The sequence below is a fragment of the Diuraphis noxia genome, unplaced genomic scaffold (genome assembly GCF_037042655.1).
Source record: "Diuraphis noxia isolate RWA-SAM2 unplaced genomic scaffold, SU_Dnox_SAM2 contig0003, whole genome shotgun sequence".
NCBI lineage: Eukaryota > Metazoa > Arthropoda > Insecta > Hemiptera > Aphididae > Diuraphis > Diuraphis noxia.
The window spans coordinates 29,196,039-29,215,074 of NW_028301713.1; the positions used below are offsets into that span (position 1 = coordinate 29,196,039).

Genomic DNA, 19,036 nt, shown 5'->3' on the forward strand with positions numbered 1-19,036 from the left:
CGATTTTCATAGATTTTCACATATTTGTATGCATGCTTAATATTTTCTACAAAAATTAATTTTTTTTCATTCTTAACCAATTTATTTTAAATAATGTTACATTTTTTCAGTTTCAATTAAATCTCAAACGTCAACCGGTAACACGCCATATTTTTTATTTTTTTATATATTATAAGAGTTTTAAATAATACAATTTTTTTAAATATATATTTTAATAATTCTTTTACGTGTACACTCAACCAAAAATCATTGGTGATATTGATAATGCGTATTTGTTAATGTTCAACAATACAACATTTGTTGAATTGAAAAGATTTTATCAGCATGATAAAAAGGCTTGTTCAGTTTAATGATATTATTTTATCAATTTGAAAATATTGTAGCTGCGACTGTAGTAATATGTACGACGTACGTTAGTGGCGTATATATAGGTTTTTGTCATGGTGGGGGGGGTGGTATGATCAAGTTGTGGGTCGCAGGGTAACCGTTGTATATTGTATAACCACTCTTATCGTTTTATCTTATCACTCACAGGCTATCTATAGACACAGTATTCTATTTATATATTATTTAAAGTATTAGATTATTCATTTTTCATATTTTGGATGCTAAAAATGAATTCTTCAATCACAATCAGACTGATTGATTCAACAATAATTGTTTTTGAAATGATAAAGATTATTATCAATTATCCTTTGTTCCATAAGTCACCCGCCATTGCATGCGTCCCGGCGACCGGCGTCCGCGTTATTTTATTCTATCGTTATTAATTGTTATACACACGTTACTAATACACAGTGATTTTCAAATTTATACTTTTGAATTTTTCTAACCTACTTGTGGGCTGTGAACATACTTAAATTGAACCGTGAAACAGCAAAGTAAGTACTAAGTAACATATTTAAAGGTAAGAAGATGATTTGTTATATTTGTAAAATGGAGGTTCAAGATTTAGATGCTTTAGTGGTACATTATAAGATAATACATGTATTAAAACCTAACAGCACCTACACTTGCTGTGAGGAATTTTGTTCACAATCATTTAATGCTTTGTCTTCTTTTAAAAGACATGTAATAAAAAAACACACTTCCGTTCATGTTTCTCCTAATATACAACAAAATGTACATAATTCAGAAGTGGATAACACACTTACACACAACTTAAATGATATAAATGATTGTGAACAAGAAAATGTTTTGGATGATCCGGTCACAATATTGAATTTTGACAATGAAGTTAACCTCTTATATCAGTCTACTGTCAAGTTTATTTTAAGTTTATACAATAATAATAACTTTAATAATAGTGATGTAGTGTTTATTCAAGCTGGAATTAAAGACTATATTTTAAAGCCTATGGCATCAATATTAAAACATGTTAAAAATGAAATAAATGATCCTGTTCTACTGTCCAAATTTCATAAATTTGAAACAATTTTACTAGATCCTTTTTTATATTGTTCAACAGAATACCGTTTATGTAATTGGCTAAAACAAAGAAACCTAATATCAAATATGTATCAGTTTAATATTAATAATGCTATTGTTCCTGTTGACCACACAGGGAATATTAATTATGATGAAAAAGTTACCAAAGGAACTCTATTACCAATAAAAAAACAATTTAAGCAATTTTTTGAAAAAAAAAATAATTTTAAAATATTTTATGACAAATTTCTAGAATATACTTATAGCGACGATGATTGTATTTCAAATTTTGTACAAGGAAAACTATGGAAGGAAAAAATCCAACAGTATGAGGGCAAAATAGTGTTTCCATATTTTATATATATAGATGATTTTGAAATCAACAACCCATTGGGGTCGCATGCGACGTTTCAATCAATAGCTGCTATATATTACAATTTTCCTTTTTCAGTTAATAATTCTAAACTATCTAACATATTTTTGGCGGCCCTTATCAAATCAACTGATATAAAAGAATTTGGAAACAATCCATGTTTTAAAAGTTTCATTAATGAACTAAATGAAATAGAAAGAGAAGGCATAACAATTTCTACTGAACACGGTGATTACCATGTTTACTTTATACTTGGCCTGGTTTTAGGGGACAATTTAGGTTTAAATAGCTTATTAGAATTTAGTAAGTCATTTTCAGCCAACTATTATTGTAGATTTTGTAGAGTTCATAAATCTATAGCTAGTGAATTGTACGAAGAAGACCCTGCATCCATGCGTACATTTCAAAATTATTCAGATGATGTTGCTAAAATGTGTTTTATTGAAACCGGTATATACAAAGATTCCATAATGAATACAATTGACAGTTTCCATGTAACACAAAACTTTTGTATTGATGTTATGCATGATCTTTATGAAGGGGTATGTCATTATGATATGTGCCATATAATAAAATATTACATCAATACTGCTCAAATTTTTTCTTTGGCCACATTAAATAATAGAAAAAGTAATTTTAATTATGGACCTATTGAGGTGGGAAATATTTCTCCTCCAATTACTGATGTTCATTTAAAAAGGTGTCATCTTAAAATGAGTGCTAGAGAGATGATGACTTTTATACATTTTTTTTCATTAATTATTGGAGATCTTATACCAGATGAATGTGAAGTATGGAATTTTTTTTTAACTCTTTTGAAAATGGTTGATGTACTTCAATCCTCAAAGTTTAATCAAAGTAAAGTATTATATCTAAAACAACTAATTTCACAACATAACCGTATGTATGTTGCACTTTTTAATGATAATTTAAAGCCTAAGCATCACTTTTTAACCCATTACCCCACAGTTATACAATATTCAGGTCCTCCTAAAAATTATTGGTGCTTTAGGTTTGAAGGAAAACACAGAGAATTAAAAATGTATGCTCGTTCTACTTGTTCTCGGAAAAATATAACCCTTACATTGGCAAAAAAATTTCAGTTTAAGTTTGCAAATTTTCTTTTACAACCAAATATTGAAAATATTGTTGTTAATCCTAAGTACAGTATATCTACTCTTCATTTTGAAGATATTTCTAAAATTATTCATCAACCATTAACTACTTACATGTGCTATAGTCAAGTTAACTATCTAGGAACATTATATAAAAGAGGATACTACTTGACTAAATTTCTTGATGAAATGTGTTTGTATGAGATTTCAGAAATAATTGTTGTGAATAACTCTACAGATAAAATTTTTATATTGTCTAAACAAATTCAGGTTTTAGATTTCCATGTAAAATTTGAAGCATTTGAAGTTGATAAAAATATTATAGTTAATAATTGTAATATTCATGGAATAGATGAATTTAGTGGTCCGCCAATTAATATTATAACAGTTGCATCTGGAAAATATATGATACGTTTAAAAGAATTTTTTTAAAATACCTAATGATAATTTTTAGTATAATAAGTTTTTTTTTTAATTATAATATATTAAGTATCCAAAGAAATAATTGTAAATATGTATATTATTTTAATTTAGTATTATATTCTGTTCTTGAAATGGCTGAAAGCACCAACAGTACCTCAGATATGGCCTCAATAAATATTGATGAATTATCAACATTTGAACTAATTAATTCTACTGATCAGTTGGCAAGCTTAATTAATTTTTTCTCTCAATTCTAATGCATGTCATAAATTCATAAATCAAACATAATATTGTATATACTATCTACAGGAATCAAATATAAATAACATAGAACTATACCAGGACTATGTATTTCCTGTAGAGGATTTGCAGCCATTGTTAAATTTGTTAACAAGTTGGAAGTTGGAGTGTGTGTATAACACATTAATTGGTAATATTTATATATGAAAACTAATATAGTGATATCTAGTACCTAGTACATCTTTGAATATTTATTTTCAAACATTATTTTCTTATTAAAAAATACCTTTTTTAGGTGAACTCATAGATATGAAAACTTTATCTGTTTTTCAAAATGAATATATTAATGAATTGTTGGTCAAATTTCCTATTGGCATTAAAGTTTTGTTTACTCATGAGTTGCGAGAGTGGCAAAAAACAACCACTATAACAAACCAAAAGACTGTAAGTTCAAATGTGAACTCTGAAGTAAAGAATACCATACAGGAACATACATCAAAAACAATAGACTTAGATGAAGTTTTGAAGTCATCCAGTACAGGGAAAATGATCACTGATTATTACAAAATACATAATAAATTTAACAATAATATCAGGACTTTATTAGTAGATTTGATAGTTAGCCATATAATTACAAAAAAAATTCTTATGTCTGTTCAACTTGCTTCTAATATTGCAAATTATATTGTTGCAATATTTCCATCAGAAGTTAAGGTAATATTGATATAGTTATCCGAAAAGCTATAAATAATTTTGGAATTGATTTAATTTTGTTTTAGGATATCTATTTTATGAAGGATACAGGGGTAAACAAAAATCCAAAAGGTAAAATTTATGCAAAATACTACAACTCAATGAGAACATTAAGGACATGTGGCCTTGTACCGGTAGTTAAAAAATCGTCAGTGAAAACTATATCACATAATAGATATGATCAACAAGAATTTGGTAATATATATTTAATTATTATACAGGATATACCAAATTTTATGTGATGGCATAACATATTAAAATTAGGAAAAATGACCTACGTGGCTACGTGAAAACTTCTTTGCATCATTTGATATTAAATAGTTTCTTTAGTAATTACTTATTAGAATAGGGAGGTTCAAGGTTATATTTTTATTCATTACCGTCATTAGTTAAAATTTGAGAGTATGTATAATTTAATTATTTGTACACATTCTACACTTTTAAAATATCATTAAAATAAAATTTAAAGTTTTAAATTGCCCCAAATTCAGAGATGAAAAATGTTTCCATATAAGTTATTAAACGAAATTAAGAATAAAAATGGAAATAAAAAAATGTTCAATCCCTGCCTAAAACCTAACAAATAAGCCATTCACACTCAGAATACATATATTAGTTATACGAGTATAGTTATATAACCTTTTCAAACATTTAATTATTGCAACAACATCCAAGTTCTACTTATTATAATTTAATATTGGATTGATCCTATCTTTATGTTGTTTTAAGAATATGTTTTAATAAAAATGAAACCTTTTTTTCAGAACCTGAAAGTGATATTAATTATATACTTGAGCAAATAATGCATGATTCAAACATTTCATTTCCAATACTTGAGAAATTGTGGAAGCAAACTACAAAGTATAGATTAAATGAAATAGCCAATTCCACTGGTACTTCAGAAATTCTCAAAAAATGGAACCATTATACACAGCCACTTGGATATAGACTTGTAAGTATTATAATAAAGTTACTTTTTTTGTGTTAAATAGTCAAAACAATGAAATATGATTTATTTTTATAGATCGATGTTGACTTCAAGACTCTGTACTCTAATTGTTCTGATATCAAGTATGCAATAGAAGAAAAGTTTGATGTTTTATTTAAATTATTGAAGGAACAAATAAAAGATACCGAAAGTAAAAAAATGTTGGAATATTATGAAGAAAATAAATCAAATATTAGTGAAAGTAATTATATTATTTTAAATTTAGGTAGGTACTAAAATTATTAATTTAATTATGTAATTTATAGATGGGAAACATTCAGTATTATTTTATTTATTACATGGATTGTTGGTTCCTACTGCAAAAAAAATGACTAAGGATCATACTGGAAAAAAAAGTATAATTAAGTACTCCATCAAAGATAGCCAAAATAGTTTCATGGTTTTCAAAAACTCAGTTGTTGAAATGGAAGATTACATTTTAAGTCGCCGGAGTGACAATGTCCCCATTCAACCATTCATAATAATTTGCGGAACAACTTTCAAGCCCAAAGAAATTATTATATTTTTCGATTCCATCAAGTACAAAATGTTTTCATTTATTTCTGCAATAGACATATGCTTTAAGATATTTCATATTTTTAACTTAGAATATCCTGTTGAGTCATATACTGTATGGCTGTTTATTCAAAAACATTTTTATGATATTAACACAAAATATGATAAGGCTTGTCACACATTGGGGCAAATTCTTTCAGACTTAAAAAATTAATACAATATTCATTTTTAAATAGATTTTGTTTATATAGGTATAGGGCTACCATATAATAATACAAGTTGTTTTTATATATTTTAGTTTTTTTATAAAGTTATTTTTATTTTACCTACATACTTATAATATGTTATAATTTGTATAGAATACAGTAATTCAAGTTGTTTTTAATTTTTATATGTTATTTTTATTTCATTAAAGATGGATTTTACCTATACATACTTATACGTCATGTTATTATAATTTGTATTGAGTACAGTAATTCAAGTTGTTTTTAATTTTTATTTCATTAAAGATGGATTTTACCTATACATACTTATACATGTTATTATTATTTGTTTAGAATACAGTGGTTATTTTTCTCTTTTTTTTTATTTTTATTTTATATTCAAATTCAATATACAAAAAAATGTATTATTTACCTGATTGATAATACTATCTTGTTAATTTCATGGTACATATTCTTCTTAAAATAACAATGCTTATTTGTCTATTTTACAATATTATATAATCACAGTGAAAATACATATTATTAAATTGATCAATGGAGATTATTGGATTGATAATATATATATGTTTGACTTGATAATTTAATTGGTAAATAAACCGTTACCATCAGATACTATAAATTTAACAATATCATCTTGTCGGCTCTATATTAACAATAATATTGTCAATTTAATCTATGATTTCATCACTATGATTGTGGTTTTTGGTTGAGTGTATATTACAAAATAATTTATACACTTTTTTAATAAATAAATACATTTTTTTTCCATATTTCACATTTTTTAATGCATATTTTATAATTTTTTCTTGCATATTTTACCTTTTTTTGCTCCTATAACTTCCGAACCCTACTAATAAGTAAAATTCTTCTCGGTGTGTACTTTTATAAATTCTTCAATAGTCAATAATATTATACTGTATAAAAATAACCAGACTTCATCTTAAAAATATTGTACTCTTAAAACTCAGTAATAGTGGAGTTTAAACACTAGTGCACTACCTACATTTTAGTGTATTATCTAGACGCCACAACTTTGATTTTGCACACCAAATTGTATTTTGTTATATTGATCATTATAGATAGACCAAAACAGCTAATACCCTTCACTTCCTTGTAATGAAGATTCTGAATTAGTAGTCAACATTTTAAAATATTCACTCTTGTCATTACCGATGCCTCTTGCCTATCTCTATAATTATTAGAAACATGAGTATCACAACAATATATTTTTATTTTTATTTCGAGTTTGGGTTTATCAGGAATAAAAAATAAAAAAAATAATGAGAATCTTTAGTTATGTTTCCAAAATTATATATTTGTTTGCTAATTAGAACAAAACGTGTTATAAACATAAACACGGAAAAACATTCTAAACATTCGTATAAAATGATGAACGAAATATTTTCAACAAACCATTGCATAAAATATCTGTAGAACTGTAGACTTCATAACTTGACGTGTAGCAAGTATAATAAAAACTTCTTATTATATTTTTATTATTATAATCATTAATCATTATCTCGTCGAATAAAACGGATGGCTATAGTATAGATTAATGAATTATATACACGTATAATAGTACAAAATAAATAGCACCATTTTTTTTTATTACTGTAAAAATAGAAATACTAATAGAAATAATGTTTTGTCCAAAGCATTTTAGACATTGATCGGTCATACGAGATAGGTATATCAAATAACTAATGGCGAACGGGTGTTAAATCCTACCCTAATATGTCAAACGTACAGTTTTTACCGTTTTAGGCATCGTAAAAAAAATAATGAGCGAGACACGCACGACTTAATAATAGGTACGTTATAATAGGGTTTTGGTGATCGTTCTCCCGTTGTCGTTAATTTTTTTCCATGCTTAAAGTATATAGGTACGATTTAAAAACAAAAGCTTCTCGCAAGACAATTTATTTTCATGCGTATGGGGCATACTGTTAAGTTAAAATGTAAATATTAAATGACAAGTTTTCAAATATTGTGCATTGCGCTGAAATAATAAAATATCGTTACCGATGATCGATGACTAGGTACTGCAGCTTACAGCTGGTAGTTAGTAGTGAGAGCAAAATAACGTCAAAAAGTCTTATTATTATAAACACGCTGTATAATATCATATAATACGATAGACCGTGAGACAGAGAGGGATGAGGACAAAAACGTCGTAGCGTATTGTACTGCACAATTCACAAAGTTCGAAGTCTATACGAGAATAAGTCTCTAGCGCAGCTTCAAAATAATGTTCTGATATTATTTGTTCACATTATTCCTACGCCGTGGGCTGCGTAATATAGGTTAATATATAAATATATAATATAATATCAGCGCCGGTTATAGATTTTTCAGCACCCAGTGCAAGTATTATATTTTGGCACCCTTTACCCTCTTTTTGGACATATAGACAGACAACCACGCGCTCCCCTGATTTTGGCGCACTGTGCCGTCGAACTCGTCGGTCGTATCTAAAGCTGGCTCTATATTATATAGTCAGTTTAAAGTGAGTGTACCGTACACGCGTTACACCGGACGACTACGAATTGGTTCCCAATTGTCGAATTGGTTCCCGGGTTGTCTACAGGTAACATACGAGTTGGTTCCCGGATTGTCTACAGGTAAACATACGAATTGGTTCCCGCAAGCTTTCATGATAATACAATCTTGTTAAATTAACTTTTAAAATTATTATGATATATTCAACAAGCAACAATTTCCTTCCCATTTATTCAGACTTAGGACTGTCTAGAATTCAAATAAGTTCGAATAGTTCAAACGCTATCTGGAATACCTAGGTATGGTTAAAAATGTTGCTTAGTATAATATATTAATATACATAATATACGCTATATACGTATTTGTCAATAATAATAATTGTGCTTGTAATAAATAAGTAATTATAATGTAATAATAAGTATTAATAGGTAAATAATATTTGAAAAAAAATTAGTGTGGTATGAACTTACAACACACATTTTTAACGAACTGTAGGTTCGAAATTTGGCCCTCTCTCAATTTTTTAATATTTTCATCGATAAACTTTTCTTTTTCAGCAATTTTTTTAAATATTATTATATTATATATTTTTTAAATATTATCAAGATTATCGATTGTACATATACGTATCTATAGTAGTATCTATAGTAAATAAGTAATTTTATTCGGGAACCAATTCGAACAGTTATATACTGGAAAGTTTTTTTTTCGGGAACCAATTCGTACACATTTAATTGACCCAGGAACCAACTCCACGTTTGCCGTTACACCGAGGGACTGAAATCGTTTAAAGTACGAGATCAAAATGTGTGCATTGGTAATGTGTTATAATATGCTACATTGAAACAATGAAACTGATCCACAAAAAATATTGTGTTATTATTATTTATATATTTTCAAGATCAATTCATATGCGTTCTACGTGAAAAATATATATTATTTAATAATCATAATATCCTATTCTTCGAGGGGATCGAGAATATAATTTTTTGTATCGTTTTAATATTAAAAAAGTTCACTAAATGAAAAACTACAAAAATATATAACTTTTATTTATCGAAAGTGAAATCTTTGTTTCGTGAAATTTTTTATCACTACTTACATAGTAACTATAAAGATCTGAATTCTGGATATCTGATAATGTACATATATATTGTAGCCTAAGCCTATATTTTAATTACGTACCTAAACATACTATTATAACGTGATAATATAATATAAAAAATTATATTTTTTTTTATTATTATTCCAGAATATTACATAATAATAATGATAATACTAGTAAATATAGATATGTATTATAGGTATACAATTACTGACCGACGATGAAAGAAGTTGTATGTCCACTGTACGCCCAGGGGTCCTAAAATACATTATAATTATGAAGTAAGTACTATTTGACAGGCGAAAAGTATGATTACTCTTAATTATTACGTTATTTTAACATTTTATAAATCTATATACTAAAAACAGGGATTAATCAACAAAAGAAATTATGAAATACAAAATTATGAATAATTTAACCTATGTAGCGTTTTACATTAAACATAATTTAGGTAAATACCAACAGGCAACAATAATACAATATCGAATGACAAATTGTATAGCAAATTTCTTCAATAGTTATATGTAGATTAAAAAAATTGTAAGTCACGCTAGCTGCAGTTTATCTGGAAATTATATTTATAGGTAGATATTGCGTATTTAATGGATTCTATTTTTGCTATATTCCAGAAATTTGGTAAATTATCTCTTTCCGAGTACAATCTGCGTTTAATTTGCAATCTGTGCGGTTTTGTTACACGAGAAACTTTTTCACGTTTCTCTATTACTACGAAAAACGTTTTCAAAATGATCAAAACACACATCCAATCATCACATTGTAACAAAACCAATAAAGCCCTACAAAGCCCCGCTTGGAATATTAAACTAAAACTGATTCGTTGGTTGAGTGTAATCGATGGAACCCGTAGGTGGCGTAGGTGTGTAGGTACTAAAATAATCCCTATCTGCTTTCCTATTTTGAATTATAATAATATTTCTCCCTTACGAATTACAATATAGATAAGACAGGTAGGTATCTATATATTAATAATACGTAGGTTATTAATGACACTTGATTTTATTCGTTACACTATACGAGATAATATTATATTATATTCTGTATAAATAAATATACGCATATGGGTAATTTATCAATTGTTTTTCATAAGACGAGTTCTAAAATCAGTCCACGTCTGTATAATATATTACGCTAAATGTCAATTGGTAGAACGTTGAGCTGCGTCAAAACAACAACAGGAACACGGAAATTAACCATTTTGTCTTCGCAACGTATTTGAGAAAACTCGAACTCATCAATAACCGGTTAATTGGTGATGCCGTGATGAACCCATGCGCTATAGCCTTCCCTCGGCGATGATATATAAATGGCACAGGTTTGAGGTTCACAAATATAAGATACTAATTGCGGACAAATTACCTATTATTATTTTTGATATAGCGATTGTGGACGTCGGGAAATTTTGATATTAACGATTAAGATTATGTCGGTGCTTTTGAAATCGCAATGTTTAATCAGTTTATCGACAACCATTTCGCGCGCTTAATATCTGTAGTCTTTCTGTTCGTTTATTTTCGTAAATATCATAAAAATGTATAGCGAAAAACTTAAAGAGTTACGTGTGATTGACGGGTTTAAGTTCCGTTTACATCGCATAATGAAAAATGATATTCAACGGTGGGCGTGTACAAATAAAAGATGTAATGCATTTTTAAAATGTAATACACAAGGTGTTCAAATAGAAAAAAATCTTGAACATAAGAACCACGAGGCCGATGAGAAACGATCACTTGTGCGGCAGAAGTTAAGTAATAGTGTCAAACGCAAAGCGGTAGAGCAGCTATGTGAACGTCCCAGCAAAATTATACATTCTGAGATTACACCAGATGATTTAAATATATTAGACACTAAAGATATAAATTTAATCCGAAAGAATATTCACACTGCTCGTATGAGTAAGTATCCAATATTACCTAAGACACTTTTAGAATTTTATGCAATGGTTCCCGACGTAGTAGATAAATTACACACCAAGGGAGCTGAAAAATGGATTATTGACATTGACAGTAATAAAAATGTTGTGTGCTTCTCTACGATAAAAAATTTTAATTTTTTTCAAAAGTGTGACGCTGTTTTGATGGATGGTACTTTTTCAAGCTATCCATCTCTGTTTAATCAACTATTCGTGGTTCATGGCGTAAAAAATAGTATTTACGTACCATTATTTTTTTGTTTATTGGTGGGCAAATCAGTTACTGATTATTGTACAGCACTTAAGTTTTTGAAACAACGTTCACCACAACTACCAAACATTTTTCATATTGATTTTGAACAATCTATCCACTCAGCTGTTCGTCTAGTGTGGCCAATGAGCAAAATAAAAGGATGTCGGTTCCATCTCGGACAAGCTTGGTACAGAAAAATACAGTCATTAGGTCTATCTAAAGTATATAGTACTGAGGATGAAAAGGGGAACTTTTTAAAAACATTTTTTGGTCTACCGTTTTTGTCACCTAACGAAGTGGATGACTGCTTCACAGATGATTTTATACGTACGTTTCCCCAGCCCCCCTCCACTTTTATATTATAACAATTTTTTTATGCAATTATTTAGCACGTAATTACCACGAATTTGCACGACTATTTTTGTAATTTGCACGACTATTTTTGTAATTTGCACGATTTTAGATTGTGCGTAAAATCTAAAAATATCCATGGGGGGCTGAAGAAATATTTCACCAGCCCCGCCAAACATAAAAAAAGGCAAAACAGAATTAATTCCTGTGCCAATATTTAGCACGAATTTGCACGACTAGACCCGGAATTCGCACCTCACTCCCCCGCCCTACAAATCGAATTTTCTTTTTTGCGCATTTCCCCAGCCCCCCCACAAAACTTAAATAATGTGATTTTCAAACTTTTTCTTCTCCCAATATTTGGCACGTAATTAGCACGAATTTGCACGACTAGACCCGGAATTCGCACGTCACTCCCCCGCCCTACAAATCGAATTTTCTTTTTTGCGCATTTCCCCAGCCCCCCACAAAACTTAAATAATGTGATTGTCAAACTTTTTCTTGTCCCAATATTTAGCACGTAATTAGCATGAATTTGCACGACTAGACCCGGAATTCGCACATCACTCCCCCGCCCTACAAATCGCATTTTCCCAGAGTATCAAATCATAATCATATAATCATGTTTTGTTGTACGTATATATATTTCATGATAGTATCACGACCATATTATATTATTTAGCGCGTCTTTTTATCAATATTAGTTCTAATTATACATTTTCATTAGATATTATTCATTTCATTTGTAATTGTTATTGCGACCGATGACAGTCGACAGAAATCGATTTACGGTCTGCAGTGTGCATTTTTATATTTCTTGAGTGTAATTTTATAATAAATTAATTGCACGTATATTGGTAATTATGAAAACGAACATATAACCACAAAAAAACATCGTCTACTAAGGAAAAAGCTATTTCTTTAATGTTTGATGAAGGAATGGCTTGCGAAACAATAAGAGAAAGAGAGGCTGTCCGGCTTATGAAAAATGGTATGTAAAAATGTTTTAATTACACAACTAATAAACGATTATAAATTGTAGCATTTAACAAGGTTTTTTAAATCAAGCTATTATACAATAATAATAATTAACTGGTGTAATAATATAATGATAACAATCAATACAATAGTAAAATTATTATAATAAAGATAATAGTCAATTTTAGATTCTGAAAGAGTGATGAATGTACCTATTGATTCTAAAATGATTTTTTTTTTTTTTGTCTATGTACAGCATAACTTGTTAAAATAATGTTGCAATTTCAAACATGGGGGGGGGGGGTGGTTGATGGTGCCTGATAGCAAAGTGAATATCCTTTGTGCATAAGAGAGATCAAAAGTATACATTTTCTATAGCAGTTCTCAAAAAAATCGAGAAAAACAAAAACAAAAAAAGCGGGTAAGTCGTAGATGTCGCTCTGCTGTACAGAAGGTTATAAGTGGGTTACTGTAATGGATGGAATGAAATTTGAATTCAATGATATTATATCATTGTATACGAAAAACGATTCTGAACGGAAACGGGGTTTATCTGTCTAGGATATATTATAGATTATTAAATATTTTCAAATCTTAGATTTAAAAAGAAATTTTTTATGAATTTCTAGCATAAAATAGTTTGCGAATTTCCGTAATTTCCGTAATTTATACGTATGTTGTCAAAATTCAAACTTTGAATGCTTATAAAAAAAAATCGTGCCTACGAATTTTTAATATTTTTTAACTGCAATTGTTAAAATGTGTTAGAAGCCTTGTATTAAATTTTCAAGCTTTTCTACCGAACAAATAATTTTTTATCGATATTTATAGAAAAAAAAACTAAAAAAGTTGAAAAATTAAAATGTCAGTAAACAGCTCAAAACAAATCTAAATATTTGGAAATTTTATCAAATATATAAAATGGCTATTTAAACATTCAGTCAACATTTCAAGTATCTGCGGTAATTTGTTTTAGAGTTACATTAATATTTTAAAAATGTTCATAAGATAGATACAAAAAAAAATATATTATACAATAAAATGATGTACAAGTTACTATAACCTCATATAGTTAATTCAAATTATAACTATAATATTTTACTTATATAATTATTACTTATTTAATATTTTATTCTACAAGAATCACGTTTCATAGGAGTTTTTTAATGTGACAGCTGTTTCGTCACTGTACTAATATTATTATTTTTGTTTAATTAGATATCACTAATTTAATTATTCAATTTTGCCCTATAGTAGAATTAATAGCTATTTCTAAAATAATATAAATTCTTATCATACTTCAAAAAGCAACGTAAAACATGTGGCATCATAAATGATGAATTTAATACACATACAAAAAAAAATACACATTATATAATTATATTTGATACTCTGGGAAAATGCGATTTGTAGGGCGGGGGAGTGATGTGCGAACTCCGGGTCTAGTCATGCAAATTCATGCTAATTACGTGCTAAATATTGGGACAAGAAAAAGTTTGAAAATCACATTATTTAAGTTTTGTAGGGGGCTGGGGAAATGCGCCAAAAAGAAAATTCGATTTGTAGGGCGGGGGAGTGAGGTGCGAATTCCGGGTCTAGTCGTGCAAATTTGTGCAAATTTGTGCTAAATATTGGCACAGGAATTAATTCTGTTTTGCCTTTTTTTATGTTTGGCGGGGCTGGTGAAATATTTCTTCAGCCCCCCATGGATATTTTTAGATTTTACGCACAATCTAAGATCGTGCAAATTACAAAAATAGTCGTGCAAATTCGTGCTAAATAATTGCATAAAAAAATTGTTATAATATAAAAGTGGGGGGGGCTGGGGAAACGTACGTTGATTTTATGTCTACGCTTCCGGCGGACTGTACTGCTATACACGATTTTATAGATTATGTTTTTTTGAACTATATAAATACTGATTCTGCAATGTTTCCTCCAGAAATATGGGCAGAATTTTCTTCTTCTACTTTACGAACCACTAATGCCTGTGAAAGTTTTCATGCCAAACTTAATGGTATGTTTTATCGAAGTCACCCTAATATATATTAATTGATCGAGGCCCTAAATGAAGTACAGACTAGTAGCTATACGAAAATGAATTGTTCTGCAGTGCGAAATTTAAAACGAGCAAAAATAACTGTTGAAAAGGAGGCATTTATTAGCAATCAAATTTTGCAATATTCACGTGGTGAAATCAGTAGAATATCATATATACAGGCTGTTTCAAAAAAATTTTTACCAAAAGATCTATAAATACTATGACGATAATCTATAAGTATTTTATAAACAATTTTTGCTACAAAATAAAAACATTAAATTATTTAACAACATTTTAATAATAACGATTGTTCTTTTGCAAGACACAAATGTTTTTAACCCCACCTACCAACTTTTTGGTAGCTTGTCCTAAGTCCTGAAAAAGTGGTGAAGGAAAATATTTGTGTCCGCAACTCACCTGATTTTTATTTAAAAAAACTTTGTACGCAACAAGTACTATGATAATGAAACTCGTGTCCGCAATTGTTATGTTACAATATTGACCTGAATAATTTCGTCCGCAACTAGTATGTGTCCATTTTTTTATTACTCTTTTTGTATGGTATATAGATCTTAAGTACATAATATAAACTCGAGCATGGAAAGCATAAAACAAGCGTGCAAGAAACAACCAGAAAATCGTTACCTTTTTACGGATTTTATATTTAAAAAAATATAAAGTAAAAACTTGCATTTATATTGTTATGAAGCTTTCATTAATTAATAATAAAAAATTGGTGGATAGAAATGTATAATAATTAATATCTATATAAATATAAGTAAGACCTATAGACTTGTTCTGTGCCCTGGTCAATTCCCCTCCCGAGTGTCACTGAATATTTATAATGCTGTGTAATGTATGTAGGTTGAAGCTAAATAATATAATATATTGGAAATACTTATATTTCTCTCCTAATATAATTGATACATGTTTAATTTGGCAGTGATTAAGTCGAATCCAGGTGATTTTTGTTTCATGATTATTCTTATAATATCACATTATTTATTATAAATCTGTGGTATAACTTAATAATTACCATATCATACAACCATTTAGTTTTAAAATGCTCTCACGCGGACTTCTTATGAATAGGTGAAACGAACAATAAATTATTGTAATACAAGTGTTGGGAGATTGGCTAGACGTGCAAAACCCCTTCACCCCATCACATCACAAAAAATAAATAAAAAACATAAGTAACACTTATATCAATTATCAGTATAATTTGTTAATACTTATCTATCTACCAAATATAAAACAAAAACCATATCCAAGATCTTTGAATATTATAAACTTGGATGAAAAAGATCTTTTTAAAGATTTTTGATCATGTAGGTACCTATATTATAGAATAAGTATGCATAGTAAAAAAAAAAATTGAATTATTATCTAAATTGAAATGAGTAAGGCACCTTTTTGTTTTTATAATATTATGAAAATATAAAATAGATATTTTTACTTTCGATCAATATAACAACCAAATATTTCACTGTTCTTTAATGATAAATCGACTTTCTAAATACTTAATAAAATATAATTGTCAGCAAATTAAATATTTTGAATTTCAAATAAATAAATTAAATATCAGCAGTAATACTGTTAATATGGTATTACAGCCTAAATTATGTAGGTATTTATCATAACCAAAATTAAATATTACCATACAAATAGTCCCCATAACAACAATTAAATAAAAAAACCTTACAATCTAAGCTTATCCTAATTACTCACTCGGCTAGAAGTCTGAACAAACGATATTACAGCTCTATACTGAATAAATGTTCATAACTCGATTAAAACCACTTCAACGTCCTCAGCCCGCATTCGTAAGTCTAAGGATTTTATGTTTATCGCGTTCACCAATTTATAAATCGAAAATCCATGAACACATGACTTAATCACGAAATTTGCATAGCTATGTTGTCTACATTCCATTTGAAAATATGTGATACTCGCGGTGTTTTCCCGGTTACTGATCGAAATGTTACTAAGACAGTATGCATTTTTGCAATACCTTCGCAAAAGGTTGGTACCTACGTATATTATATTTATTACGATGGCATGTAACTTCCGACTGTCGCAGCACATAAATATACAATATACAACTATAAATTATAACATGTTGAGCTATAAGTACTTATCGGTTAAAAGCTAATAAAAAATGTAAATAACGCAATAACTCAAAAGTAATTTATTTTTAACTAACAATTATTAATAAATAATAGCAAATAACGATCATTGCAAGGAACACGGATTTCAGATAGAACTTTACTACTAAAATAGTAACTTTCGACAGCACCTTAGAATTAATATATTAAAATTAATAAACATTAAGCCAATTATTTATTTCATATTTCCAAAACATTTAGGCCACCCATCTTTTAAAGTAATTAGATTAGGTTTAAATGGCACTGTTGCTTGCTCATCTATCAGACACAAACAAGAAAAATTGGTTTAAAAACTTCGTTTTAATTCCAACTCATTTAAGCATATTGTGCTATTAAACTGACTTACTCTTTTTTCACACAAATTTATTTCTTAGTCTGATTAACTTACAGAACATCAGTAATAAATATGAAATTTCTTTAGCTACAGTAAACGACAATCTAATTATGATGTTTGTTAATTAACTACACAATAATTGAAATTGTCATCAAATGTTTTTAACATTACTATTGAGTAGTGCACTACGTGGTATGAATAAAATTATATAATAAATACTAAAATACCCACACAGTAAAATATTTCATGCACGAGTCGTGATTACTCTAATAACCGTCGCTTTCATTAAATTAATTTTTAAATTTTGAGATCGTATAATAACCAATCGCCTTGAAAAACAACCAAAGATAAATTATGATTTAAAAGCTAAAATAAACTAACCTATCCTAACGTAAGTTTGATAACGAACTTTTTTCTTAGTAAAAACTAATAAAATTAAAACGCTGAAAGAAACACCACATGCCTAATATTATTTCTAATTTAATGTTTAATATTTCAATTTTAATTAAATTATTAGATACATAAAACTAACTTTTCAATATTATAACTTCCGTCGATTATTCATAGATTTAAGAAAAAACATTTCTCAGAAAATAATTTTTGTATAAAATTTGAACACGTACTGTTATTTAAATCTAAAAAGTTTAAATGTGGGTGTTCTTTCTATCGATCTATTATCATCAATCATCGTTTATATCAAATATCCATCCAGATTATTTATTCTTTACACTGAAGAATTAGGAATAGAGATAGACATTACTATGTATATATGCGTTATATAATAACACCCGGAGATTGTGCACCTTGATGTTGACTAAATGTTGTTCCTTAACAACTTTTAATATATAAATTCACTAATTTTAATGACGAATAACTATAATACTTACAAATAATGGGTCAAATTGCGACGTGGAATCTAACCATAAGTAAACCCAATCGATTTCACGTCTAATAATAATGACTGATGAGTTAGACGTTGTCGTCACTAACGGAATAATATTAAGTTGCTTTCGCGAAAAAATGAAAGTACCTACATTTAAATGTAATGAATAAGAACCATGTACAAATAAAAAAATTAAAGAAAATGATTTAAAGTATAAAACCTAAATAGATTTTACCAGCGAAAGCGTATAAAGAGCAAAAAATGTTGTGCAAGTTTAGAACACGTCTGCACTGCCGTGCACTGTTATAGTGCTGTTTGTATAGAATCTTGCATAATAGCGTATCGTTTGCCATATACAAAGTCCTCAACAGTTTTACACGATAACGAGAGAAATCTCGGATTGTAGGGAAACTGGGAAGGATTTAACTACAGGG

The 19,036-nt window shown here is 28.4% G+C and overlaps 1 protein-coding gene across 1 annotated transcript; it reads left to right on the forward strand.

Annotated features, from left to right (window-relative positions):
- The first annotated feature begins 3,470 nt into the window (after positions 1-3,470).
- On the forward strand, positions 3,471-6,181 carry LOC149057176 (uncharacterized). The gene is made up of 7 exons (XM_089223339.1): positions 3,471-3,563; positions 3,649-3,769; positions 3,875-4,293; positions 4,359-4,527; positions 5,097-5,284; positions 5,357-5,522; positions 5,587-6,181. Exons 1-7 carry the CDS (start codon positions 3,471-3,473, stop codon positions 6,048-6,050), a joined length of 1,620 nt encoding a protein of 539 aa, XP_089079465.1. The 3' UTR covers positions 6,051-6,181.
- Positions 6,182-19,036: the final 12,855 nt, after the last annotated feature.